Here is a 26094-nt window from a genome sequence, read left to right as displayed (position 1 = left end):
CTGCTGTCACTATACCCAACAATTCCTTTTGATCCTCCTCGACCATACTTCAATCCACAGCTGATTGTTCCTCTTAGATATCTCAATATCTGGTTTATTACATCACCATGAGACTTGCGTGGACTCTGCATATAACGGCTTGCTACTCCCACAGAGAAAGCCAATTCTGGTCTTGTGTGTAACAAGTATCTAAGGCATCCAACATTTCTTCTATAGCTCGTTGGATCAATCTCAGCTTTTTCTTGTTCCTTTGAAACTTTAAGTCCAAACTCCATTTGTATCTTAGTTGGATTACAAGTTTCAAGTCCTGCTTCTTTCAGAATTCTCCTTGCATAAGCTTCTTGTTTAATCTTAATCCCATCTACTCCTTGATGGACTTCTATGCCAAGGTAATAAGTGAGTTTTCCGAGGTCTGACATCTCAAACTTTGATGACATTTCTCTCCTGAACTCATTGATCACCTTAAGGGAGTTGCCAGTCAAAAATAGATCATCTACATAGACTGCAATCACAAGAAGCATTCCCTTTTCTTCTCTTCTGTATACTGATGTTTCTTTAGAGAACTTAACAAATCTGATTTCTCTTAAGATTTGATCTAACTTTGTATTCCAGGCTCGAGGAGCTTGTCTTAGACCATATAGAGCTTTTGATAACTTATAAACCTTATGCTCTTGTCCTTTTACTTCAAAACCTTCTGGTTGTTCAACATACACATCTTCTCGCAATTCACCATGTAAGAATGCTGTCTTGACGTCTAAGTGGTGAATTTCCCATGAGTTTGATGCTGCTTCTGCTATTAAGAGACGAATTATCTCTAGTCTAGAAACTGGTGCGAAAACTTCATCAAAGTCTATGCCTGATTCTTGAACGTATCCCTTAGCTACAAGTGTTTCCTTATATTTGTTGACAGTACCATCAGTATTCCGTTTTATTTTGAAAATCCACTTAAGACCAATCACTTTTACCCCACCTGGCTTATCAACTAGAAACCAAGTCTTGTTTCTGTTGATTGAAATAATTTCTTCTCTACATGCTTGTGTCCATTTAGTCGAGACCTTTTCTTCCTGAAAATTCCTTGGTTCATTATTAACAGAAAGTAGCATAATCTCACATTCTTCTGCAGCTTGAAGAACATAATCCTCCAGATACTGTGGCTTTTGTATCTGTCTTGTTGATTTTCGCAGTGGAATGGGTTGAGTTATTTCATCGATCTCTTCTTCTTCTTCTTCTTCTACTTCTTCGTTATTCTCAGTATTTTCATTATTCTCTTCTTCTTCTTGATTAACATCATTGTTTTCATTGGTATTGATGATTATGGGTCCTTCTCCTTCATCAATTACTTGACCCCATCTCATGTGAAACATTCCTGGATCCCTACTTGGTCCATCATTAGTTTCTTTCCAGTTCCAGTTTGCTTTTTCATCGAATACCACATCTCGACTCACTATCACTCTTTTCGTTGTTGGATTGAATAATCTGTAAGCTTTGAATCTGTCAAATGCTTCACTCTTTTCTTTCATAAGAATAGACCACATATATCTTGAGAAGTCATCTATAATAACAAATATGTATTTGTTATTTGCAAGGGTTTGTGGTGTAATAAGACCACATAAATCAGCATGAAGAAGCTCTAATGGCTTCGAGGCTCTGAATGTTGTTGCTTTTGGGAAACCTTGACGAGTTTGTTTCCCATCTAAACATGATTCACAGATTTTTGCTTCATCATTTATCTGTGGTAGTCCTCGAACCATCTCGTTCCGAGACATTGCCTTTAAAGTTCTAAAGCTTATGTGTCCTAACCTTGCGTGCCAGTTTCATGTCTGATCTTCCAGTCTCATATTCAGACACAATGGCCTTCCAATCATGAGACTTATCTTGTAGAGTCTATTCTGTGAGCGTGAGACTCTAACTAAAAGTCTTCCACTTGGGTCATGAACTGTTAGATAATCTTGTCGCATTCTAACATCACATCCAACTTCTGTACCTTGTCCTAAACTTAGAATGTTTCTTTGTAAGTTTGGGATGAAGTAGATGTTTGTGATAAGCTTCTGTTCTCCGGTCTTGCTCTGAAATAGAATTGATCCTTTCCCTTCAATTTCTAATAATTGCCTTGTGACTTTCGGAAACAGTCCTTTCATATGTGGTTGCTGTTGTATTGTTCCTAGGCTTGTACCTTTTTTTCTTTAACATAACCATCATTTTTCAAAAAAAGAATCATTATCAATAAAAATGTCAATAAATTACAAATGATAATTGATTTATGAAAATCAAAATAAACTAAAAAACAAAAAAAAACAAAAAAGGAAAAAGGAAATCCGAAATTAGATAAATTTTACCCCATTTTTCTGTACAAAGTTGATCTATTTATTGAGATTTAGGTTTAGTGACTAGAATCTATGAGCTATCAGGGCTTGATGCCGCAATCTGAAAAATCCATGTAGGGTAAGATTTTTCAGCCGCTTGGTCCAAAATCGACACTACCACGCGTGACTCAAAATCTGCAGCCTAAACCAAAATGTGTCACTAAACTCAAATTTTTTTTTTTTTTTTTTTAATTTCAAGACTCAAATTTTGATTTGTGATTTCTACTGCCCCCAAGATCTTGCATAAGACCTAATTTTGCAAAGCGATTCAAAGTCTACTATGCGACCAAAATTTTAACACATGATCCAAAATTGGTTCAGTGACCCAAAATCCTCCTCGGAATCTCTAATGGGAGATGCACTAAAATGGAAGAGTCGGGATAGATAAATAGAGAACAAAGAATGGTACACTTGAGGAAGGTCCCAGGCCATGCACTGAAAAGTAAAGAGTTGGATTGATCGGTTAAGCGCGCTACTTCATTGCAACAAAGAACGGATCAGAGCTTTACACATTTATGGGTCTAAACATCAAATGACCAAATACAGCTACACTACACTAGACTAGCTAGATTCCCCTTTCTATAGTAGAACAAGACAAACGAGACCGATGCCGTTGAAGCAAAGACTTTACTGTAAAAATCAAGGGTCTAACAAAACAAGAAACTCTAATTGCTCGTTGATGATCTTCTCCTCGGCCATGTACCACCGTTCTTATTGCTTGGTAGCAAACGCATAGATATTCTGTCTTTCCACATTCGTAGCAAAATTCCGTCCCACATCTGCATTTACAGATCGCATTATTACATGTATGTAGAGAGGTTTCTGAATTATATGTTTTTAAATAAGACTATTGAGATTTTATATATGCGATGTACCTGCATTCAATGTGAGGACAACCCTCGTAGCGATCTATATAAATCTTGCAGGTTGGACATCTCTTCCATTTTTTGCTTGCAACCATCTGCATGAACTTAGCCTCATTTGCTCGCTTAACCTTTCTACTAATACTACCACTAATACCGTTAACGCACTGATGATTGTCTTGGCATAGAACCATGCATCTTAGACAAAACAGCAGCTTACAATGTGGGCATTTTGATATCATCTTGTTTTCGTTCCTTGTTAACCATCGTCTCCAGAAGAGATGTCTTGGTTGTCTTAAACGACGTTTACATACATTCAAAACCAACTCTGAGCAATAAGGATTGGGACAGTAAGCTGTATCGTACCTTTCACAAACTGTTGATTTGCATAAATAATCACACCATCTGACAAATACCTTTGGAGGAATAAATGAACGGCATGATAGAGGGTCCAAGACATTCACGCAATTCATGTCAGGACATATTATATCTGGTTTATCGCTTTCTTCAACCATTACTTGAATGTATTTCGCAATGCAGTCAGTGCAGAACGGATGTGCGCACGGTGGTGATGAAGATGCAAATGATCTTCTTCTCTTCTTGTTTTTGTTCATCGGTTTTGTCGATTTTTGTTGGTCGCTCTTGAAAATTTGTTGCAATGGAACTTGTTCTGTACAAATCTCACAAATGAAGAATGCTTCGGCATTATCCATCTCTTGATCTTTTTGTTGATCTTCGTTAGGAGAAGGTTTTTTGTTTATCTTTGGTTGTGTGTTTCCCATGATGACAGTGAGTGATACAGGTTTGAGATGCTATGTATATGTGAGTATGTGAAGTTGATCCTATATTAGTGTTTGGTTACCAAGTCATAGCCCAACAGTTGTAACTGTATATCCAAGTGTAAGTAAATGAGATAAATTTTACCTCATTTTTCTCTATAAAAAGTTGATTTATTAAGATTTTGATTTGGTTAACCTTTTGATTTAGAGATTAGATTTTGCAAAATTGGAAGATTTAATATCAGAATCTATGAGCCATGAGGAGAACTTAATGCCAGAATCTAAAAATGCATGTAGGCTAGGATTTTGTAGACCAGTTTGACGCGTGACCCAAAATCTGCACTGTGATGCAACGCGTCGCTCAAATTCTGCGGTGTGATCCAACATGCCATACAATACAACGCGTGGCTCAAAATCTACGATATGATCCAAAATGTGTCATTAAACCCAAAATCTGTAATGTGACTCTTCACCTAAGATCTTGCAAATGGCGCAAATTTTGCATAATGATTCAAAATCTACCATGTGACCGGTTTTGTCACGTGACCCAACATTCGTCCTGTGACCCAAAATCCACCTGGGAATGTCACATCCGAATGCACTAAAATGGAAGGGACCGGCAAGATATAAATAAAGAATATATAAAGGATGGTGCATTTGAGGAACTAGCTAGGTCCCGGCGGTACATGACCGGGCAGTGAGAGTTTGATTGATGGATAAAATACTGGGTCCTGCTTCTGCCTGACGCATAGTTGTTGACTAGCTGTTGCAGTTGCAGTCACTGTTTATTTCTACTGCGTACGCATGTCATTCAAATACTCAAGGCATCAAGAATACATTACTTGATTATACTTTAAAAAAAAATATGCTTATGTATATAAGAGACCACATTTAGAAGGTATAATAATACAATTGTATTAAGTGTTTTTGGCCCAGTGATTGCGTCATGCGGGGACACAGGTGCAGATATTAACGTGCATGAAAAGCTTATGACCATGACAAATTAACTGCAAACGAGGGGAGGTGGAGGATGACATGGGTATTGGTAGATAAACACAGAATGGCGGCGGCGACTATTATCATCCATATCATCATCATAGCCTCCAATCACCGTCCTGAGAAATAAAGAATTGTATTATTGTTAAGGGATCAAAACGGCTCACGCTACCTCCAAATGGCCAGCAATATGATTTCCATGATATGCAGTGGTGTTGTGGCGATGATGACGATGATGATAAGTGTATCAATCAATGGCTGATCAATTGCCAACGCAGCAGAAAATAGGTCGATCATTTTGTATAGCTTTTAGGGCTAAAGTTAGGGTTTCGTTATGAAAGCATATTGGTAAGGAATAAGAGACAAGGTTATCATCTCGGGTAATTTTTGCGGTGTAGCCAAGGGTTTGTTGGGATTCACACGACGTTGTAATCGTTTTATTCATAGTGGATTTGAGTTGGTGCGGCTCAAAGTGGACGTAGGCAATATATACAAGTTGTATGTATTGGTCGAACCACTATAAATCTTGTGTCTTGGGAGATGATTTATCTTTCTCGTATTTTCATAGTTGCTTGTGCTTGGTTTACTTATTATTCATCATAATATCTCAAGATCCGTTATTCCGCGGTTGTCAGTGATTTCCTAAGAAAATCCTAACAACTGGTATCAGAGCTCGGGTTAGAGCTTTAGGGTTTATCGTAGTACAATTGGAGTGGGAGTTATGGGTGATAATAACGAAAGTACGGTAGCTAGGGTTAAAGTTTTTAATGGGAAGAACTTTGCGTTTTGGAAGTCTCAGATGGAAGACTACCTATACGAGAAAGACCTTGCTGATCCATTGGGGGGAGTTGCGAATAAGGGAGCACGCAAAGACGATGAATGGAATACTCTTGATCGCAAGTGTATAGCCGTGATCCATAGATGCCTAACGGAGGAAGTCTACAATAACGTACAAGAGGAAACTAGTACGAAGAATCTTATGGATAAACTTGAAAAGTTGTATCAAAAGTCATCAGCCTCGGGGAAGATTATGTTGTGTGAACAATTATTTAATCTGAAGATGCAAGAAGGCGAAGCGATTTCAGCACATCTTGAGAAGTTTAAATCGATTATTTCTCAGCTTTGAAAAGTTAGTATTACTTTTGATGATGAAGTTCAAGCTTTACGGTTGTTGTTGTCATTACCAAAGAGTTGGGAGACTGCAAGGACAACCATTAGCAATTCTGCAGGGAGCGAGAAGTTGAAGCTTGATGATGTGCAGCAAAGGTTGATCGCTGAAGAGAAGAGAAAACAAGGTTATGTTTCTAGTTCTTCAAGCTCGGCCTTAAGTATGCATGATGAAGATAGAGGCAGGAGTTCAAATTGGAAAAACAACAACAACAAATCTAGATGGAAGTCTAGAGGGAAATCTAGGGTGAGATCTCAATCCCGGCCTAGAGGTGTTGTTGAGTGTTGGGCGTGTAAGAAAGTAGGACACTTCAAGCGCGATTTTCCGGAAAACAAAGGTGCTAATAATGGTGGAAACAAAGGTAATCAAGAAGAGGTCAACGTGGTTGCAGCTGCGGAACCGGTGAAGGTCCTTGTTGATAACAAGAAGGTGATTACAGAAGGTTTTCTACTACTCTCTGAGGACAAGCAAGACGAGTCTTGGATTATAGACTCATGAGCTTCTTTCCATGCGACAAGTGATAAGAGTATTATGATCTCTTATAAAGAAGGATACTATGGCCAAGTATTCTTGGGTGACGGTGAAGCATGAGACATCATCGGTTTGGGTGATGTGATCTTGAAAGTCAACGGTTCGACATGGAAATTGAAGGATGTACGACACGTTCCAAATTTGAAGAAAAACTTGGTGTCTGTGGGCCAAGTATGTGATGATGACTATGAAGTTGTGTTAACAAAGCACAATTGGAAAGTAAAGAAAGGGGCTATGGTGTTAGCTCGAGGAGTTAGAGTCAATACTCTATACCGGACTTCAGATGGAACTACTTTAGCAGTGGCTAGTAGTGGTGAAGACACTAACTTATGGCATAGAAGATTAGAGCACATGAGTGAGAATAACATGAAGATTCTATGTTCGGGAGGATATCTACCTAAGGTGAAGTCTGTTGATATGAGTTTTTGTGAAGATTGTGTTCTTGGAAAATAAAAACGGGTTAGTTTCAGCAGAGGAGGAAGAGACTTGAGAAGTGCAAAACTTGATTTGGTTCACATGGATGTATGGGGACCAATTGATGTTGCATCTCACAGCGGGTTCCAGTATTATGTCACCTTTATTGATGATTACTCGAGGAAGGTGTGGCTTTACTTCATGAAGAATAAGTTCGAGGTGTATGAAGTGTTTAAGAAGTGAAAATCTTTGGTTGAAACAGAAACTGGTCTGAAGTTGAAGTGTCTAAGGTCAGACAACGGTGGTGAGTATGACAAGATAGAATTCTTACAGTTATGTGCTACGAATGGAATTCGTTTGGAGAGGACAGTTCCAAGGACACCACAGGAGAATGGAGTAGCATAACGTATGAATTGGACGTTGAATGCACGTGAAAGGTGCATGAGGTTGCAGTCTGGTTTGCCCGAGACCTTCTGGGCACATGCAACAGAGACGGCTGCTTATCTAATTAACAGGACACCTAGTAGTACATTAGATATGAAGATACCAGAGGAGGTTTGGACTGGCAAAAAGGTAAATCTTTCCTATTTGAAAGTATTTGGTTGTATTGGTTATGTTCATCTTAGTACCGGTGAGAGGTCTAAGATAGGTGTTCAAGCAAAGAAGTGTATATTCCTTGGTTATGGAATTGACGCTTTTGGGTATAAACTTTGGGACTATGAGGGTCACAAAGTTATTAGAAGTAGAGATGTCTCTTTTAATTATAATGAGTTGTACAAGGACAGGAATACAACACAAGTTCAAGATGTCAGGTCGCGCAACGTCGATAAGGAGTTGTATATCGATATTGATGATGTTTCTGGAAGAAGTGTGAAACAAGAAGAGCATGATGTTTTTGATGGCAGAGAAGTACAAGTTGAAGAGACTTCTACTGCAGTGGGAGTTATTCCTACAGTTTCACAAGAAGTATGAAGATCGTCAAGAACTCCTACACCAAACCCAAGGTATGCTTTGAATTATCTATTACTTACAGATGAAGGAAAAACTGAAGATATTAAGGAAGCACTAGCGGCTGATGATTCAGGCAAGTGGAAACTTGCTATGGAGGATGAGATAAATTCACTTGATGAGAATGGCACTTCGGTGTTAGTAAAATTACCAAGAGGTAAGAAGGCGTTGCATAACAAGTGGGTTTATCGGATGAAGTCTGAAGCAAATGGAGATATTCGCTACAAGGCGAGGTTGGTTGTGAAAGGTTTCCAGCAAAAACCTGGTGTTGATTACAATGAGATATTTTCTCTAGTTGTGAAGATGACTACTATTCGAGTAGTGTTAAGTCTAGTGGCTTTTGAAGTTCTCTACCTTGAACAGTTGGATGTAAAGACAGCTTTTCTTCATGGTGACCTAGATGAAGAAATTTACATGAATCAGCCAGAAGTATTCATAGTAAAAGGCAAGGAAGAGATGGTGTGCAAGCTAAAGAAGAGTTTGTATGGTTTAAAACAAGCCCCGAGACAGTGGTACAAGAAGTTTGATAACTTCATGCATAGAAGTGGTTACTCACGGTGTAATGCAAATCATTGTTGTTACTTCAAAAGGAATGATTCTGACTACATCATATTACTACTGTATGTGGATGATATGTTGGTTGCCGGAACATCTCTACAAGAAGTTGAGAATTTGAAGAAACAATTAGCAAGTGAGTTTGCTATGAAAGATCTTGGTGAAGCAAAGCAGATTCTTGGTATGAGGATCATAAGAGACAGATCTAAGGGTTTACTTATGCTTAGTCAGGATGAATATATTGAACGAGTGTTGAAAAGATTCAATATGGATAATGCTAAACCAGTTAGTTCTCCACTTGGAAGTCAAATTCGTCTTTCAAGTATGCAGTGTGCGAAGACAGATGAAGAAAAGGAGTACATGTCTAATGTACCATATTCTTCGTCTATTGGGAGTCTAATGTATGCTATGGTGTGCACGAGACAGGATATTGCACATGCAGTGGGATTAGTGAGAAGATATGCAAGCAACCTAGGAAAACAACATTGGGAAGCTGTGAAGTGGATTCTCAGGTATTTGAGAGGTAACACAAACGTACCATTTTGCTATGGAAAAGGTGGTTCTATTTTGAGGGGTTATGTCGATGCAGACTTCGCAGGTGATGTAGATAAAATGCGAAGTACGACCGGTTATGTTTATACTATAGGGTCAGATGCGGTGAGTTGGAACTCAAGGTTACAAAAGTTGTTGACTTTATCTACTACGGAGCGGAGTACGTAGCAGTGATAGAAGCGATCAAGGAGATGATTTGGTTACAAGGATTATTAGCTGAGTTGGGCAAGGAACAAGGAGATAATGTTCTGTTTAGCGACAGTCAAAGTGCTACACATTTAACCAAGAACTCAGCCTATCATGCTAGGACGAAGCATATAGATATCCTGTATCATTTCATTCGGGATCTCTTAGAAGAAGAAGAGTTGAAGCTCGAGAAGATTCTTGGTTCGAAGAATCCGGCGGATATGTTTACCAAGGGAGTTACATCAGACAAGCTAAAGCTCTGCAAGGCTTTAGTTGGTCTCTCAGAATGAGAATCTGGGAGGGGAGCCGCACTAACAATGAAGATGTTTTAGCACCGTCAATCCAAAGTTGAAGAATGGAAGACAATCAATAAGTCTTCAAAGTGGGAGATTGTTAATTATTGAAGACTAATTAATTATTTCCTAAAGTTAGGCGTGGTTATTTAGGTTTCCTAAACCGGTTAGAATTCTTGGTGGATAATTAAGTTTGTAACCTATATAAATAGGTAGTTAAGCCTTGTAGAATTTGTGCATTGTGTAGAAAACGATTAAGAGATCGGTGAGAGATTTCTTGTATAGCTTTTAGGGCTAAAGCTAGGGTTTCGTTGTGAGAGCATATTGGTGAGGAACAAGAGACAAGGTTATCGTCTCGGGTAATTGTTGCGGTGTAACCAAGGGTTTACCGGGATTCACACGACATTGTAATCGTTTTCTTCATAGTGGATTTGAGTTGGTGCGGCTCAAAGTGGACGTAGACAATATATACAAGTTGTATGTATTGGTCGAACCACTATAAATCTTGTGTCTTGTGAGTTGATTTATCTTTCTCGCATTTTCATAGTTGCTTGTGCTTGGTTTACTTATTATTCATCATAATATCTCAAGATCCGTTATTCCGCGGTTATCAGTGATTCCCTAAGAAAATCCTGACAGATCATCCCTGGTTTAGCTTCTCACTTCATTTCATGTGCACGTGGTATTGGCAGGGGCATGGATGATATATACACTCATTGCTTGCATCATAGAATATGTTGTTGGTCATGACTTATGAGTTGGTGTGCCGTATAAGGATGTGGAATAAGTATTTAATTCTCATAATTAAGATAAAACCAGCAAATGATATTAATAAAAGATCATAAATTTTGCTCCAAATTAATAAATTGTATTATCATACAAGCATAACGTGTCAAAGCGAATAACTATCATATACCCAAAAAAAAAAAAAAACGGAGGCAAGGATGACAATTAATAAACGAGAATACTTTTCTGCTAGAGCACAGACATCGTTAGATAAAAACACTATACACTCAGATATTTCTTCTTTTCCATATAAAGCATATTTGACAAACAGTAAATTGGTTCAGAAATCAGAACAAAAAAAAGGAACTTTTCGCAAAAAGTAGGCTTTCTTCTTTTGTAAGTCATTCTAAAATTTATTAGCAGTCAAAATTCTAAATTACTTTTTAATAGTCCTATGCTTGAAAGAAAAAATAGACATCACTTCCAATGGTGCACTTGTATGCGCTTATAATTAAAGAAAATTGTGAAAATAGAAATTAGAATCCAAAAGAATAGAGTAAAATATTTGGGCAGTATAAATTTTTTTAAAATACTCTAAACAAATAATTACTACCCCGAATAAATAAATTGCTTCAGTAAAAGAAAAAAAACATCAAAGCCTGTCAGAGTTCAAAACTACATGTACGTACAAACTGCCCAAAAGAAAAAACAAGTAACAACACACGTTGTGTACCGAAATGTTTTCTTTTCCAAAGAAAAATAATCTGAAACTGAAACTCGTGGGTATCAAATTCTATTGATAAAAAAAAATGAACTATAAAATTGTTAGATTATAATACCGTATATCTTGTTTGTTTGGATCAGAGATAATTTTTTTCTTTAATTTTATTTTTCTGATATCCGACTTGGCTCATACTTTTGGCTGGAAAAAAACTCGAGACAAACCGTGTGGATAAACCATAGCAAAACCGCACAGACACATCAAAACCAAAAATGGGACCCAAAAACCAGATTAACCGGGAAAAAGCCATCTCTCCTCTCCTTTCCCATAACTTCTATTTCCAAAAAAACTCTCTGCAAACAAATCTTCTTAAATTTTTGATTCTCCAAATTTGTTGGATATTACGTGAATTATTCGGATTTCCAATCAGATTTGGATAAAAAGTAAATATTTCTATTAGTAGTTGTATTAAATAAAACATTGTTATTCTATGCGATTTTTAGGTTTTTCCTTATTCAATTTCATTATTGCTATCATGGTGTTCTCATACCCATCAGAGATTTCTCATAGCCTTATAGGCGTTTCAGACGATTGTTACAGTAATTTTAAGTACATCAAGGACGATTTCTTCCGGCATGACGTGATTTTACATTCTCTTGAAGATCCATGGCTACCGGATTTGATTGTGATAATATTGGTGATTTGTGCTTATTAACTCCCTTATGGGACAGGTCCATCTTAATGAAGAAGACAATGATGAAAAAAACAAATTCCTCAAATCCAAATGGCAGAATTTTAATTCAAATGCCATCCCTCAAGTATCATCAATTCCTGTTTTGAAATTCATGTTTTAGTACATTTGTATTACAATTTAGTTATTATTGTGATACAGAAAGTTTGTATTTTATTATGATTTTCAATGATGTATCTTAACATGGTATATACGATCTTTCTATATCAATGAAAATGATAGGATCATGTCTTTTCTCAATAAAATAAAATAAAATAAAATAAATGAGCCATATTTTCTCAGAGGGGCAGGGTCCACTTTTGATATGTCTGGGCGGTTTTGATGTGGTCCATCCACTCGGTCCGTCCAGAATCATTGGTAGGCACATATATAACTTTTATTTTTATTTTTTGGTCAATCAACAAATTTCAATTAATTCAAATCAAGATAGTGATTACATGTTCTCTTACAAGATCAACAACAACATCAAAATACGTCAAAAATATCAAGATAATCAAAACCCTAATACGTACAAATAAGGATATCAACTACAAGTACATCGCGAAGAGAAAGAGCAATAAACCGCAGAGGTACCCAATTTTTGATTATGTATAAGGGAGAGATGATGGTATATTCCAGAAATAATTCCGACCATTTGATTTGGTTGTTTTGTATCCTTGAAAAGAGATGCTCCTGGAAGGAAGGAGAATTTTGCCCATAAACTTGTAGATCGAATCATTGATGTTTTTGAATCAAGAGTAGCAAGCCACGAACCAGTCATCAAAGATCGATGAACTCGCCCCACAACGACGAAGAAAAATCGCCCCGAAACGGTGAAGAAACATGTCAAAAGACACAAAAAATGATGTAAAAACATCTTATTCAATAAATGAGGAGAGATCCCCTCACACTTTTATTATCACACTATCTCACACGTTGGGCATCATTTTTGCGAATGAAAACCAAACCGTAACGGATTTGAGGCTAATATTTTGGGGATATGTTCCTCTTACCAAGTTCTACATGTCTACCAAAAATGAGCGTATTCCGAGACATATAACACCACCATCTACTACCTTGAAAATGAGTCGTTGAAAATCAACGGATTTCTGGCAGTCGAAATTAAGACGGGTAGATTGTGAGGTTTTATATTTCGGAATGTGCTCATTTTTGGTAGGTATGTAGAACTTGGTAAGAGGAACATATCCCCAAAATATTAGTTTCAAATCCGTTACGGTTTGTTTTTTATTCATAAAAATGATATCCAACGTGCGAGATAGTGTGATAATAAAAGTGTGAGAGGATACAACTAAGAAAAATGAAAAAAGTATGGGGGCTTTTTTAGAAGGGAAGAGAAAAGAGAAGAACGATAAACAAGAACATAAAAATAAATAAAAAGTATACGTGCAATATAATACATTATCCATGTTATAGTACTCCAAACAAATAAAATACGCGTAGACAGACACATACGTAGAAAAAATACAAAAAGCAAACGCCAGAAACAAACAAATACACAGAATCTCCTCCCCCGTCTCTCTCTCTCCGGGAGAACACACACAAGGAAAGAAATTCCGAAAACGGAAAGATAAACAAGAAGAAGAAGAATCTCATCCTCATCATCACCGGAGAATCCGAAATGGAATCACGACGGCGACGGAAAGGTGAACATTCGAAACACATTCATTCATTTGTAGGGATTTCTTTCTTTCTAGATTAGATCATTCATTCATTTTTCTTTTTCGATTTCAGTTTTGATTCATGAATTCAATGTCAACCAAATCAAATCTATTGGTTCATGCATAGATAGATTGATAGAGGAATTCTTGATTTAGGTTTTTCGTAAGATTTCCTTTCCATATCTGGTGATTTCTTGATTTCTCCCCTTGCTTTTTAACGATTTTAGTGTGAAATTCCATTTCTGATGATTATATACGTTATTTTGTTACCAAAGAAGTATCAATTTTACAAAACAAACCCTATAATCACTTTAATTGATCGTCGTTTGTTTCAAACTATTGGCATTCTGCAGGTTGTTGTGCAGCTGCTTCTGCTAGTGTTGGTGGTGGTTATGTTTAGTTTCGATTCTTAAAAGACTGTGTTAGGGTTTGGAGATTCGGTTCAGAACGGTTGTTTGTTCCTTAGGGTTCAGATACATAATACATTAGCTCCGTAGGTGTTAGAGTGAAGTTTCTTTTACAAATGAGCATTTTCGAAGATGAGTGGGTTTTTTCTGGCAAAATTTGTTATTAATGGAAAATTCTACTGATAAGACGCTAGCTGAGCTAGTTGAATTTGTGAAATCTTGGATATCGAGGAGAAACACTGAGCCAGCAAACTACTCTAGGGATTTTTGGATGCCCGACCATAGCTGCAGGGTATGCTACGAATGTGATACGCAGTTCACGATAATCAACCGTAGACATCATTGTAGGCTGTGTGGAAGGGTCTTTTGTGGTAAGTGTACTGCCAATTCAATCCCTGTACCATCTGCTGCTCCGAACAACAAGACAAGCCGAGACGACTGTGACAGGATACGGGTTTGTAGTTACTGCTTTAAGCAATGGGAAGAGGAAGTAGCGAACGTTGTGGTGCATAATGGGACGAATGCGCAGTCTAGGAAGCAACAGGGTCGTCTCAGCCCTACGGTTTCTACTACGAGTTTCACGAGCACCAAGTCTAGTGCCACTGGAATTAGCAACTCTAGTGTTATTAGTTCAGTGCCGTACTCGGCTGGAAATTACCAGTTTGGGGCATACGGTTCTGGGCTCAGCATTGATCAGTCTTCCCAGATAGATCTTGGTGCGGCGCCAGATAACAAGCCAGATAGAGCAGCCGATGTAGCAGCTTCTACAAGTACCACCACAGGTCCTACAGGGGAACACACGCGCGATGCATCTCCTGACCCATTTGAATACTGTATGAACAGGTGGGCGGCCTTATATCCCGATTATTAATTATTCACTTGCTGTCTAACGTGTCTAGTTTATTTATTATCCATTAATTTATTTACCATCGACTTGGTGTTTCCTATTTTGGATGCGAATCAAGTCTAATAATTACTACTTGTTCAATATTTGGCAGGAGTGAGGATGATGATGAGGATGATGACATTTATGGATACGGTGTTTATAGATCCAATTCAGAACCAACACACTTTCCTCGGGGTGAGGACTATTATGGCCCACTTGAAGAGAATGCGATTGATTGTGTTTATGGACCACATAAGTTGCATTCTGATGAAGAAAATAACATCACGAAAGACTCCAGAGGCTCTTTGGTTAACGGGGATTTGGATTGTCAAGGGTTGGAAGATGACAGGAGGGTTGATGGAGAAGAGAATGGGGGACAGAATAATGGTGACGAGTGTGACACAGCTTTAGTGGATGGTGTGGATGCTGAGCCTTTGGATTTTGAGAACAATGGACTGCTCTGGCTTCCTCCTGAACCCGAAGATTTAGAGGACGACAGGGAGGCTGTTGAGTTTGGCGATGATGACGATGAGGATGCTGCAGGGGAGTGGAAAACCCTGCGCTCTTATGGAAGCTTTGGTAGTGGTGAATACCGTAGCCGGGACCGGTCAACCGAGGAGCACAAGAAAGCAATGAAGAATGAGGTTGATAAGCATTTCAAGGCTTTGGTGTCTCAGCTCTTGCAGGTTGAGAATCTAACCGTGGGTGAGGAAGGTGACAAGGAAAGTTGGTTGGAAATAATTACATCTTTGTCATTGGAGGCTGCTACAGTCCTTAAGCCAGATACAAGCGAGGGTGGAGGAATGGACCCTGGTGGATATGTTAAGATCAAGTGTTTGGCTTGTGGGCGCCGAACGGAGAGGTAATTTTTATGAGAAAAAAATTGAAGCATAGTTCATCCAATGTTTCTATCTCCAATTTAAGTTCATTTTGATAGCATGTTTCATGGTCATGTGCGGGCATACGTGCATCTTACTTTTAAAAGAGCCCATATGCTATACAAGTAACAATGAGAATAATTTTCTGTTTTATTTTTTGGTGCAGTTTTAATGTCTGACACTGACATTACCTTTTGCCTTCTTTCTTCTAGTATTGTTGTTAAAGGAGTTGTTTGCAAGAAAAATGTTTCCAACCGGCGGATGACTTCAAAAATTGAGAAGCCCCGTTTTCTTATCCTTGGCGGAGCTCTTGAGTATCAACGGGTGTCTAATCATTTATCAAGTTTTGATACTCTACTGCAGCAGGTTGTTACCCTTTGCGTTTTGCTATCATTCATCAGTTTCACTTATTGGATTGTGATTTTACATTATTAAATATCTTTTTCTTTCAGTTAGTTTTTATTTTGTTTGATCTTAGTGTAATCCAGATGATGTAACAGTATATGTAAAAGATAAAATTTAAAATCAAACAAAACATTTCGTGATGGATTAGTCATATGGGCATGTATTCATACCTGTGTTGGAATTTGGATAGCGAGACACATGTTTAGATCCATATTTCATTGGTATGGACTGGGTTTTTCTTTGTTTCCTTGAATTTTTGTTCTTATTGTCTCACTTTTTTTTTATATAGGAAACAGATCATTTGAAGATGGCAGTAGCAAAGATAGTTGCTCATCATCCCAATGTCTTATTGGTGGAAAAATCAGTTTCACGTTTCGCTCAAGAATACCTCTTTGAAAAAGACATATCTCTTGTTCTCAATATCAAGAGGCCTTTGTTAGAGCGTATAGCACGCTGCACAGGTGCACAAATAGTTCCTTCAGTTGATCATCTTTCAACTCAAAAGCCGGGTTATTGTGAAGCATTCCATGTGGAGAAGTTCCTTGAAGCACATGGGAGTGCTGGGCAGGGAGGAAAGAAATTGTTGAAGACGCTTATGTTCTTTGAAGGGTGCCCGAAACCATTGGGTTGTACTGTAAGTTCTGCAACTCATTACAGTTAATTTTTCTTAATTTATCGGAATATTGTCCGGGTCTTTGTAGACTTCAATCCAATCCATAACTTGAGCATAACACATTAAGTGCCTATACCCATGCACTGGAATCATTGATAGGGTATATATACCTTTGATCAGGTTTACGTGTGCATCAATTTTCCCATTCATGCCTCTAGGATGATGCTTTTTGGATTTCTTAAATGTGTTAGCTTTTATTCACTAAAAACTGTGTATGATTCGAGTGGAAATTCTATTTTCAGATCTTGCTAAAGGGCGCCAATGGCGATGAGCTGAAAAAAGTTAAACATGTTCTCCATTACAGTGTCTTTGCAGCATATCACTTGGCATTGGAGACTTCTTTTCTTGCTGATGAAGGTGCCTCTCTTCCAGAACTTCCGCTGAAGTCTCCCATAACTATTGCCTTGCCCGATAAACCTTCAAGTATTGATAGGTCAATATCTACTGTACCTGGATTCGCGGTTGTTCCTACCATATCCAAACCTCAGGGATCTCCATCGAATATTGACTCACAATCTGAAATAACCTCCCCAGCCCCTCTCTGCAAAAGAAGCTTGGTTTTTGCCCAATCATCCGGTTTGCCCAAGTTCCCCACTTCTCAATACACAGAGGTAACCCCCAGCTTAATGGCATATCCCTCTTCTTCTTCATTGTTACCTACTCCGGCGAGTTATGTCTCGGGTCCATTGCGAAATGAGGCATATCACCCATATGAGGTGAAACATATGACAGAATTTCGAGATCCTATGGAGACCAATGCCTCTGCATTATACATTTGCCAGGGAATTGGTGGGTATCCTGTTGCTAAGAATGCTGAGTTGTTGGGTGGACAAGAAGCTAATGATCCCCATATAAATGAAACAGCCACATTTAAGTCAACATCTTTTCAGCAAGACCGTAATCACCTTGACGAGCCAGGAGCTACCAAAGAAGATTTTCCTCCATCACCTTCGGACCATCGAAGCATCTTGGTTTCATTATCAATCCGGAGTGTCTGGAAAGGAACCGTTTGTGAACGGGCTCATCTATTACGTATGAGATACTATGGGAGCTTTGACAAGACCTTGGGAAGGTTTCTAAGAGACGATTTATTTGCTCAGGTAATTTTCTCGATATCAGCTTTTGGTCTTCTGTTTTACTTCTTCTTGCGTCTCCAACTCCATGACTGGAGACTGAGTAAAGTATTTTTTCTTTTGTTAAGAGTTACCGCTGCAGTTCGTGTGAGATGCCTTCAGAGGCACATGTTCATTCTTATACTCATCGGCAGGGCAGCCTCACGATATCTGTTAAGAAGTTTCCGGAGTTTCTCTTACCAGGTGAACGAGATGGAAGGATTTGGATGTGGCACAGGTGCTTGCTGTGTCCTCGTCTAAGGGGGTTCCCACCTGCAATTCGTAGAGTAGTAATGTCTGAACCTGCTCAGGGATTATCTTTTGGGAAGTTTCTGGAGCTTAGCTTTTCCAACCATGCAGCTGCGAATAGGGTTGCTAACTGTGGTCATTCTCTGCATAGAGATTGTCTCCGATTTTACGGGTATTCTCTTATTTAAATAATACTATGTTCAAAGGGTAGATAAAACGTTTGGGTAAAATATAACTTTTCTTAAGAACAGTTTGGTATTATTTTACACTTGTCCACATTCACTCAATTCTACTTCTTATGCATGCAGGCTTGGTAATATGGTCGCTTGCTTTCGATATGCATCAATTAATGTTCACTCAGTATACCTTCCACCCTCGAAACTTGATTTCAGCTACGGAAATCCAGAGTGGTTACAGAAAGAGGTCAATCAGGTACAGTGAATATGAACTGAGGTTCCATGCGTATACTTCAAATTGTCGTTACTGAAGTAGGTACTTTCTGGATGCTGTCTGTGACAGGTGGTCGACAGGGCAGAACTTCTATTTACTGAAGTACTTAATGCTCTCCGGCAGATTGCAATAAAAAGAATAGGCACCTTATCAGTAAAAGTGGCAGAATCAAGACGTCACATTGGAGATCTCGAAGAGTTGCTTCAGAAGGAGAAGGTAGAATTTGAGGTATGGTAGTTTTCTAATTATCCAGGTCTTGTTCGACTTTGATTTCTGGCTGAAGTAAAAGTGATATATTGCTAATATGGAAGAAATGTGACCTTTTTCTCGTTGCCCACTGTATTTTTCTGGCCTGATTGACATGACCGTGAATCTTCTCTTTCCTATCTTTTTGTTTCATTCATTGAACATTCTGCTTTGACAATGACACAGGAATCTCTCCAGAAAGTTATAAATAGGGGAGTAAGGAAAGGGGAGATAACGACGGATATACTTGAGATTAATCGATTGCGAGTGCAGTTGCTCTTCCATTCATATGTGTGGGACCAGCGACTGATACGTGCAGCAAAATCATATAACAGCAGCCTCCAGGAAGGGCTCAACAGCTCTATACAAAAATGTACAGAAGAGTCTTTAAGTACTATAGAGAAGCTTGTATCAACAAACTCAACTTCCAAGCAAGGTGACTCCATGCTTACAGATGTAATATGTGATAAAAATTCCAAGCTGGAAGTAAGTGGTGAGCAGGTGAATTCCTTACCAAATGATAACACCACAGGGCCACATCTTTCTTCAAGCTTAAGTTTAAAAACCCCAGCCGATCCTTTAGAGACTGGGATACATGTACGGAGGGCAATCTCGGAGGGTCAGTTTCCGATTGTAGCAAACCTCGATGCAGCATGGACGGGTGAAAACATGCCAGGAAGTATGATACTGGATGTAAATAGTTCTGCACATACTGAAGTGGCAGCAGATTCATTGACTAAAGGCGAAACTGATATGGAAAGGTTAAAGTTGGAAAAGAGTTTCGAAGGCCTGGGTGTGGCTGAAGTAACCGAATCTCATCGTCCCGTATTGCCCATGAAAGTGGCAGATAACTCAGACGAAAACACGGGATGGATTGGGATGCCCTTCCTGAACCTGTACCGCTCTTATAACAAGAGTTCTTCAGAGAATAACAACACTTCAAAGCTTGAGCCCCTCAATGATTATAATCCTGTTTATGTCTCATCATTTTATGAACTGGAACGCCAGGGGGGGTCTAGATTTATTCTTCCTATTGGTGCAAATGAAACTGTTGTGCCAATTTATGACGAGGAGGCAACAAGTATCATAGCACACGCTCTAGTGTCAAAAGATTATTACGTTCAGATGTCTGATGAGTGGGAGAGGCCCAAGGATGGGGCAGAATCTTCTGTTCTTTTGCCACTTTATGATTCATTGAATCTTCAGTCGCCATTTCAATCTTTCGAGGAAACTGCCTCTGAATCGCTTAGAAGTCTTGGGACTATGGATAGTAGCATTTTATCCATGTCTGGTTCTCGGAGCTCTATGATTTCAGATCCACTCGTGTATACAAAGGCCTCGCATGTTAGAGTGACATTCAGTGACGATAGTCCACTTGGGAGGGTGAAGTATGCTGTGACTTGTTACTATGCAAAGGGGTTTGAAGCCTTAAGGAGGACATGTTGCCCATCTGAGCTAGATTTCGTAAGGTCCCTTAGTCGTTGTAGTGATTGGAATGCGCAGGGTGGTAAGAGCAATGCTTATTTTGCTAAATCATTGGATGATCGGTTTATCATCAAAGGGCTAACCAAGACAGAATTAGAGTCATTTATCAAGTTTGCACCAGAGTATTTTAAGTATCTATCTGAATCAATCGGCACAAGAAGCCCAACTTGCCTGGCGAAGATTCTGGGGGTCTATCAGGTACGTTCACTGTTTTTTATACCAACATCGAATAGCTCAAATTCGACATCCTTAACTACGAACTTAATTTTGATTGACATGATTATCGTTGAATTCAACATTTGAAGCTGCAAAATTCTATTTTTCGGCACCAATTTGATTATCCTTAACTACGAACTTAATCAAACAAGTGATATCAACCATCCTGTACGCATCCTATTCTTTGGTCATGAGTGTGATTGTGTGAACTATCCAAACTACTTTTGTAAGTTTGATGGCACAATGCAGCCAAGACCTGGTTGAAATTGCAAAACTTTTGAGATAAGAGCAAATGTTAAACTTTATCTTTCGTCTGTATTGAAATAACATTGTCTTTCCGAACTGACAATTTTGTTGTTGATTCTCGATTGCTATTTCTTTTGTTGTGATACAAATTCTGCATATACATAGTAGCTTCATCAGTTCGTATTATTATTTTTGTGGAGTTATTGAACTTTATTTTTTGTTTCATGGAAGGTTACAACAAAGCATCTTAAAGGAGGGAAGGAACAGAAAATGGACGTTCTGGTTATGGAGAACCTTTTGTTCAAACGCACTGTTACAAGGCTTTATGACCTGAAAGGATCGTCCAGGTCAAGGTACAATCCAGATGCAAGTGGGAAAAACAAGGTTCTTCTGGATCAGAACCTGATTGAAGCAATGCCAACTTCTCCGATTTTTCTTGGAAACAAAGCAAAGAGACTGCTTGAGAGAGCTGTCTGGAATGATACTTCCTTTCTTGCAGTAAGCCTATCAACTAACAGCTAATTAAGTTAATGAAATTCATGATGATGATGATATGAACTCTGGCCATAATACGCTTGTTCTTTTTGTGGCAGTCGATTGATGTGATGGATTACTCGTTACTAGTGGGTGTGGACGAGGAGAAGAACGAACTTGTCCTTGGAATCATAGATTTTATAAGGCAGTACACCTGGGACAAGCACCTCGAAACATGGGTCAAGGCTTCAGGTTTCCTAGGAGGTTCGAAAAATGAGTCCCCCACTGTAATCTCACCAAAGCAATACAAGAAGCGGTTCAGAAAAGCTATGTCAACCTACTTCCTTATGGTCCCAGATCAATGGTCCCCTCCAACTATCATTCCCAGCAGCTCCCAGTCTGATCTCGAGAGCTTGCACGGTGCAGGAACTTCTCATGATTGAACATATATAGTATACGAGCCACTGAAGGTGGTAATCTGTGCATAATTTCGTCAACTCGAGGTTTTGGGTGGTGGAGGAACTTCTCATGATTGAATATATACGTAGTATCCTGTGCATATTTTGTCAGCTCAAGGTTGATGCTCGGAAAGGTATATATATCCTTCTCTCCCCCCGAGCCCTTGATGAAAATTTTTGTTTCTTCCTTTTTTGTTTAGGCTATAGATCTTATTCTTGTTTACAGAATCTGTCGATAATTCATCGGAAATTGCATAAATAGGCAGGCTGTTTTAGTGCCAAGAGTATATTTTTCGGACAGTCATCAGTGTAGAGAGGATTAGATGACTGTCAGTCTCAGTGAATATTATGTACAAAAAAAAGAAAAAAACTATTGGGTTACTGGAATGATAGCAGAAATTTTTTGCGATTTTTTTTCCTTCCAGTTCTGCTATTTGTTTTCAGTTTTTGATTTTTAAGCCATATAAAAAAAGTGAAAGTATCACTTTTTTTGAAACGGAGAGAGTGTCAGATTGTAATATGAGAAAATGCACATTGCTTGATCGAAGACTGAAGAAATTGTGCTTTACCAGTAGATGAATCAGATAAATCAATCTGCAACAATGATGAACAATAAAAATTAAGAATAGCCGCGGCACACTAGTCCTGAACTAATAAATCGTTATTGAAACCTACAAACACAGATCAATCCACACAATCTTTAAAATCATCGGAGTCAGAGTCAATCTCTTCTTATACACGAGCTTCAATTCGAGGCTCGAACGAGAATGCAGACATGAACTCCTTCGGCTTTCCATCCACGACACACTTCGGCAATTCAGTCCAGCCATTCGTCTCCAGATCACACATCAGGTACCTGCTAACCTTGCTCGAATTCACGCATATCATCAGTTCCTCATTTCCTGAACCCACACAGTTGATATCAGCCTTCTTGCCATACAATTCGTGTGACATATACGGAGGCATTACTGCAATCTGACGCCAGGTTCGATCCTTCTCTTCCTTGTCTTCTTCGGAGAATCTCCACACTCTGAGGCTTGCAGTTTCGAGGAATTCAGATAAGACAACAACCAGCATTTCGCCTCTGCACTCGACCACATCGATAGAGTACTCGTAACAAACTGGCAACATCCTTGGGTACTCGAAGAACGTCTCCTTAGCGAGATTGCACGCCACGACGGTTCCAGATGAGCTGAGAAAGTAAATAATCTCTTCGCCATTCTTAACGGCTATGACCGACGAGTACTGCTTCGAAGGACTTCTCTGCATATTAGTTGCCACCACATCTCCAGTCTTGCTAAGGAAATAAAGCACTTCATCTCCACCACCACCACCCGCAGCCTCTGACGAATCATCCTCATCTCCTCCTTCTGCAGCCTTCCCCTCTGCCTTCTGACTCTTTAGCTTAATCTCTTCTTCCCAGCAATCTTTCCCTGATTCATAAACGCTGACCGCGAGATTCGGTAGCTCGCCTGAGACTAGTACTAGTCTGTAAGATTGCTTGGAAGATGAATTCATAGCAATTGCATGAATATTTTGCTTCTGAGCCGTTGCAGGCAACACAGGAAGCTCTCGAGAAGCACCGGTGACTGGGTTGGATACCAAAAACACACCGGAACCTGTTGACCGGAAACAGACCAATCCACCTGAAGCTGCAACAGGTATCAAATCATTTTTTCTGCTGCTGCTGCTGCTATCAGTAGTAAGTTCTGATTGTTGTTCGATTTCTGGATTACGCCTCGGCCGCTTGTTGTTAAGATGTTTCCAATTAGATTGTGAAGTATCGAAGACAATTGATTGATCAAGGTGAGAATTATGAACCATGAAAAACCAAGGATCCCTGGTGGGGACTTGTTGACAAGCAAGCCTGAAAGATGCAGACTCTGCAACTGAATTCCATCTCTTGCACACTGAACGTGAACGGTAGAAACTTGATGTTGGTAGCCATGAAAGTACTTTTTCTAACAAATCTTGATTCAATTGATCTTCCATTGAAAAACCCATCATCATATCATCATCTTCTTCATGATTGTACTTCCTCTTCTTGCTCTGGGTTTGCTCAATCTTCATCTCTTCCATATTTCTCTTCTTTCTGAATTCTGATTCTGTCCTTCTGGATTATGTATTGAAGAGAATAGGATAGAAATCTGCAATTGAAAGCAAAGGGAAATGGAGTTAGCAATCAAAATTGGAATCTTTGTATTGGAAGTAAAGAACAATTTAGAAACCCCCATTTATGAAATTTCACCAATTTGGAAGCATTCATACAGTAGAGTCAAAGAAGATAGGTATAATAAAATTAAAAGGAAAAGTAAATTAGAAGAAAACATCTGGAAGGAAGGAAAGATGAAGAAGAAGAACCATCCAAAGAGACAACCTTTCTTTAATGGAAGAATTGAAGACAGAGGAATTTTTGAATGGTCAACCAAAGTAGACTGCAAATGAACTACCAAACCCGTTGTTGTGATTGCTTCAGTTATTTTTTCAGATTTATTTACAATTGAAACCCGGAATTTATCTAATCTAATCAAAATGAAATTGCTAAAGAGAGCTGGGATATATAGAGATTGATATATTACCTGTATGGAGTGAAAAAATGAAATCTTTGGAGAAGAATCTTGGAACCCGGAAAGTAAAATTGAATGAGAAGATGAAACAATAAAGTGATCTCTAATTAGCTGCTGGTGTTGATGATGAAGTAGTAGTATTAGTACTAGTCTGGGACGTGAAAAACAAGAGAGGAAGAAAAAAAAAAGAAGAAGTAATCGATGAAACTGATAAAACCCTGCAGGTGTTTGTTTCTTCTTGTCTGTTTTCAAATTAATGAAATGAGTGAATTGAGTGAGTGGGATCCAGAAAGGAGGTTCTGTTAATTTGACGAATGGAGAGACAGAGAAGTGTGCTGCTGCTGCTGCTGTTTGATGATGATGATGGTGATGAGATTGATTTGCACTAGTCTTCTTCTTCTCTTCTCTTCTCTACTCACTAAATTCACTCACCACTAGTAGTATTAATTGACTGGTTCTCTTTTCCTGCTTGAGAAAGAATGAGAACCACATCTTTGATTTTTATACTACTGTTTGTGATTTTTTCAACTCTCTCTTTTGATTTCTTTTTAGAGAGTGTGTGTGTATGTGCGTGTGGGTTGTGAGAGTAAAGTTGAATTGAAGAGAAGAGAAAAAGAAGAAGATGAAGAGGGGAAACTTCTTCTTTTTGTTTTGCGTTGACAGACAAACAAAAGCTAAAGTTAAAGTGGAGAGTAAGTGGGGAAGGAATCAGAAATTCAGGGTTCCTTCTCCAGAAAAGCAACCAAAGAAGAAGGAAGAAAAAGGATGGTTTGTGTTGTTGTTCCATTTTACACTAGAAGAAGAATTAGTTGCAGCCCATCCATCATCATCATCCACACTGTGTAGAATTTTGTACCATCACTGTTGGCATGGTGACACTATCTATCTCTCTAGCTAGCTATATCTCTAGGCTCTACCCAATCTATCTAATCTCTTCTACCCAATCTATCTAATCTCTCCTTCCCCATGCTTCTTTTACTTTGATGAGTAATAATTTCCAACAAGTAGTACAAGTTTCTAACTTTAGGCGTGCTCCTGTTTTCTTTGACTGTTTATCTTTTTTTTCTTGTTTCTCTTCATCCATGATAAATCCGAGCATTTCATTTTATTTTATTTTTAGGGACTACAGCACACAATGTCATTTGATCTCCTCCCTCTAGTGTACCATACATACATACATACACATAAAGACTGACATTGATACATACATGACATGAAAAAGCAGCAAATAGAAAAGGGGATTTGTAGAAGAGATAGATAGGGAAGAATCAAATTAAAGATAACAGTGTTGTAGTGAGAAATGTCAAAGGGGCGTGTGTGTGTGTGTGGTTGGCAATGGCAAAGCTAAGCTGACCTTTGTAAAGCAACAACACCAGCAGATAATAAAAAGCAAAAGCAAACATCCAAAAAAAGAAAACCCCTCAGTCTTTGTAATCTCCATGGCTCTCTCTGAGATGTTCTTCTTAACCTCGTTGGAGGAATCTGTTTCTCTCTTTTTTTTTTCAACACACTGCGTTTTGCATTGGTCTTTGCTTTTGCTTTTTTTCTTTGTTTATCAAGGAGAAAGTCAATGCCCCAACGCAACCCTAGTAGTAACTGCAATGCAAATGTATGCTTCTTCGCTTTATTCTCTTCTTCTATGTCAATGTATTATTATTATAAAATAGTTGCAGTAAACAAATAATAAACACAAGAAAAAGAAGTAAAGCCGTTAATTGCGATCTCTATTCTCGTGATGTTGTTTGTTTTTCTTGTGTTTCTACACCTTAAGTTTCCTA

At 38.6% G+C, this 26094-nt stretch overlaps 3 protein-coding genes across 5 annotated transcripts; 1 reads left to right on the top strand and 2 right to left on the bottom strand.

Annotated features, from left to right (window-relative positions):
- Positions 1-2805: 2805 nt before the first annotated feature.
- On the bottom strand, positions 2806-3994 carry LOC113327760 (probable E3 ubiquitin-protein ligase RNF217). Its single transcript, XM_026574894.1, has 2 exons — positions 3239-3994; positions 2806-3142 (listed from the first exon to the last, which is right to left on the bottom strand). Exons 1-2 carry the CDS (start codon positions 3937-3939, stop codon positions 2929-2931), a joined length of 915 nt encoding a protein of 304 aa, XP_026430679.1. The 5' UTR covers positions 3940-3994; the 3' UTR covers positions 2806-2928.
- A 9417-nt stretch (positions 3995-13411) lies between these two features.
- On the top strand, positions 13412-22545 carry LOC113328186 (1-phosphatidylinositol-3-phosphate 5-kinase FAB1B-like). 3 transcript variants are annotated; one of them, XR_003349291.1, is made up of 13 exons: positions 13412-13549; positions 13918-14814; positions 14970-15719; positions 15948-16101; positions 16430-16774; positions 17056-17913; positions 18015-18346; positions 18483-18606; positions 18694-18852; positions 19057-20553; positions 21049-21315; positions 21411-21883; positions 22433-22545. XR_003349291.1 is itself a non-coding variant. In XM_026575281.1 (13 exons), the coding sequence occupies exons 2-13, from the start codon at positions 14138-14140 to the stop codon at positions 21732-21734; spliced, it is 5316 nt and encodes a 1771-aa protein (XP_026431066.1). In that variant the 5' UTR covers positions 13412-13549; positions 13918-14137; the 3' UTR covers positions 21735-22161. The 3 variants fall into 3 exon arrangements, 2 of the variants coding, with proteins under 2 accessions (XP_026431066.1, XP_026431065.1); XM_026575281.1 differs by lacking the exon at positions 22433-22545 and having other exon boundaries at positions 17056-17424; positions 17596-17913; positions 21411-22161; XM_026575280.1 differs by lacking the exon at positions 22433-22545 and having other exon boundaries at positions 21411-22161.
- Positions 22300-25837, bottom strand: LOC113328187 (F-box only protein 13-like). The gene is made up of 2 exons (XM_026575282.1): positions 24329-25837; positions 22300-23896 (listed from the first exon to the last, which is right to left on the bottom strand). The coding sequence occupies exon 2, from the start codon at positions 23826-23828 to the stop codon at positions 22482-22484; it is 1347 nt and encodes a 448-aa protein (XP_026431067.1). The 5' UTR covers positions 23829-23896; positions 24329-25837; the 3' UTR covers positions 22300-22481.
- Positions 25838-26094: the final 257 nt, after the last annotated feature.

Source organism: Papaver somniferum, unplaced genomic scaffold (genome assembly GCF_003573695.1).
Source record: "Papaver somniferum cultivar HN1 unplaced genomic scaffold, ASM357369v1 unplaced-scaffold_107, whole genome shotgun sequence".
Classification (NCBI taxonomy): domain Eukaryota; kingdom Viridiplantae; phylum Streptophyta; class Magnoliopsida; order Ranunculales; family Papaveraceae; genus Papaver; species Papaver somniferum.
This window is presented reverse-complemented; position numbering and strand designations above follow the sequence as displayed.

What these genes read in the sequence shown, in the direction of transcription:
- LOC113328187 (XM_026575282.1), bottom strand. Translation starts at nt 23,828, where the DNA reads ATGGAAGAGATGAAGATTGAGCAAACCCAGAGCAAGAAGAGGAAGTAC.
- LOC113327760 (XM_026574894.1), bottom strand. Translation starts at nt 3,939, where the DNA reads ATGGATAATGCCGAAGCATTCTTCATTTGTGAGATTTGTACAGAACAA. An exon ending in TGTCCTCACATTGAATGCAG is followed by an intron (nt 3,143 to 3,238) that starts GTACATCGCATA and finishes CTGTAAATGCAG; the next exon opens with ATGTGGGACGGAATTTTGCT.
- LOC113328186 (XM_026575280.1), top strand. Translation starts at nt 14,138, where the DNA reads ATGGAAAATTCTACTGATAAGACGCTAGCTGAGCTAGTTGAATTTGTG. An exon ending in TTTGAATACTGTATGAACAG is followed by an intron (nt 14,815 to 14,969) that starts GTGGGCGGCCTT and finishes AATATTTGGCAG; the next exon opens with GAGTGAGGATGATGATGAGG. An exon ending in AGGAGAAGGTAGAATTTGAG is followed by an intron (nt 18,853 to 19,056) that starts GTATGGTAGTTT and finishes ACAATGACACAG; the next exon opens with GAATCTCTCCAGAAAGTTAT.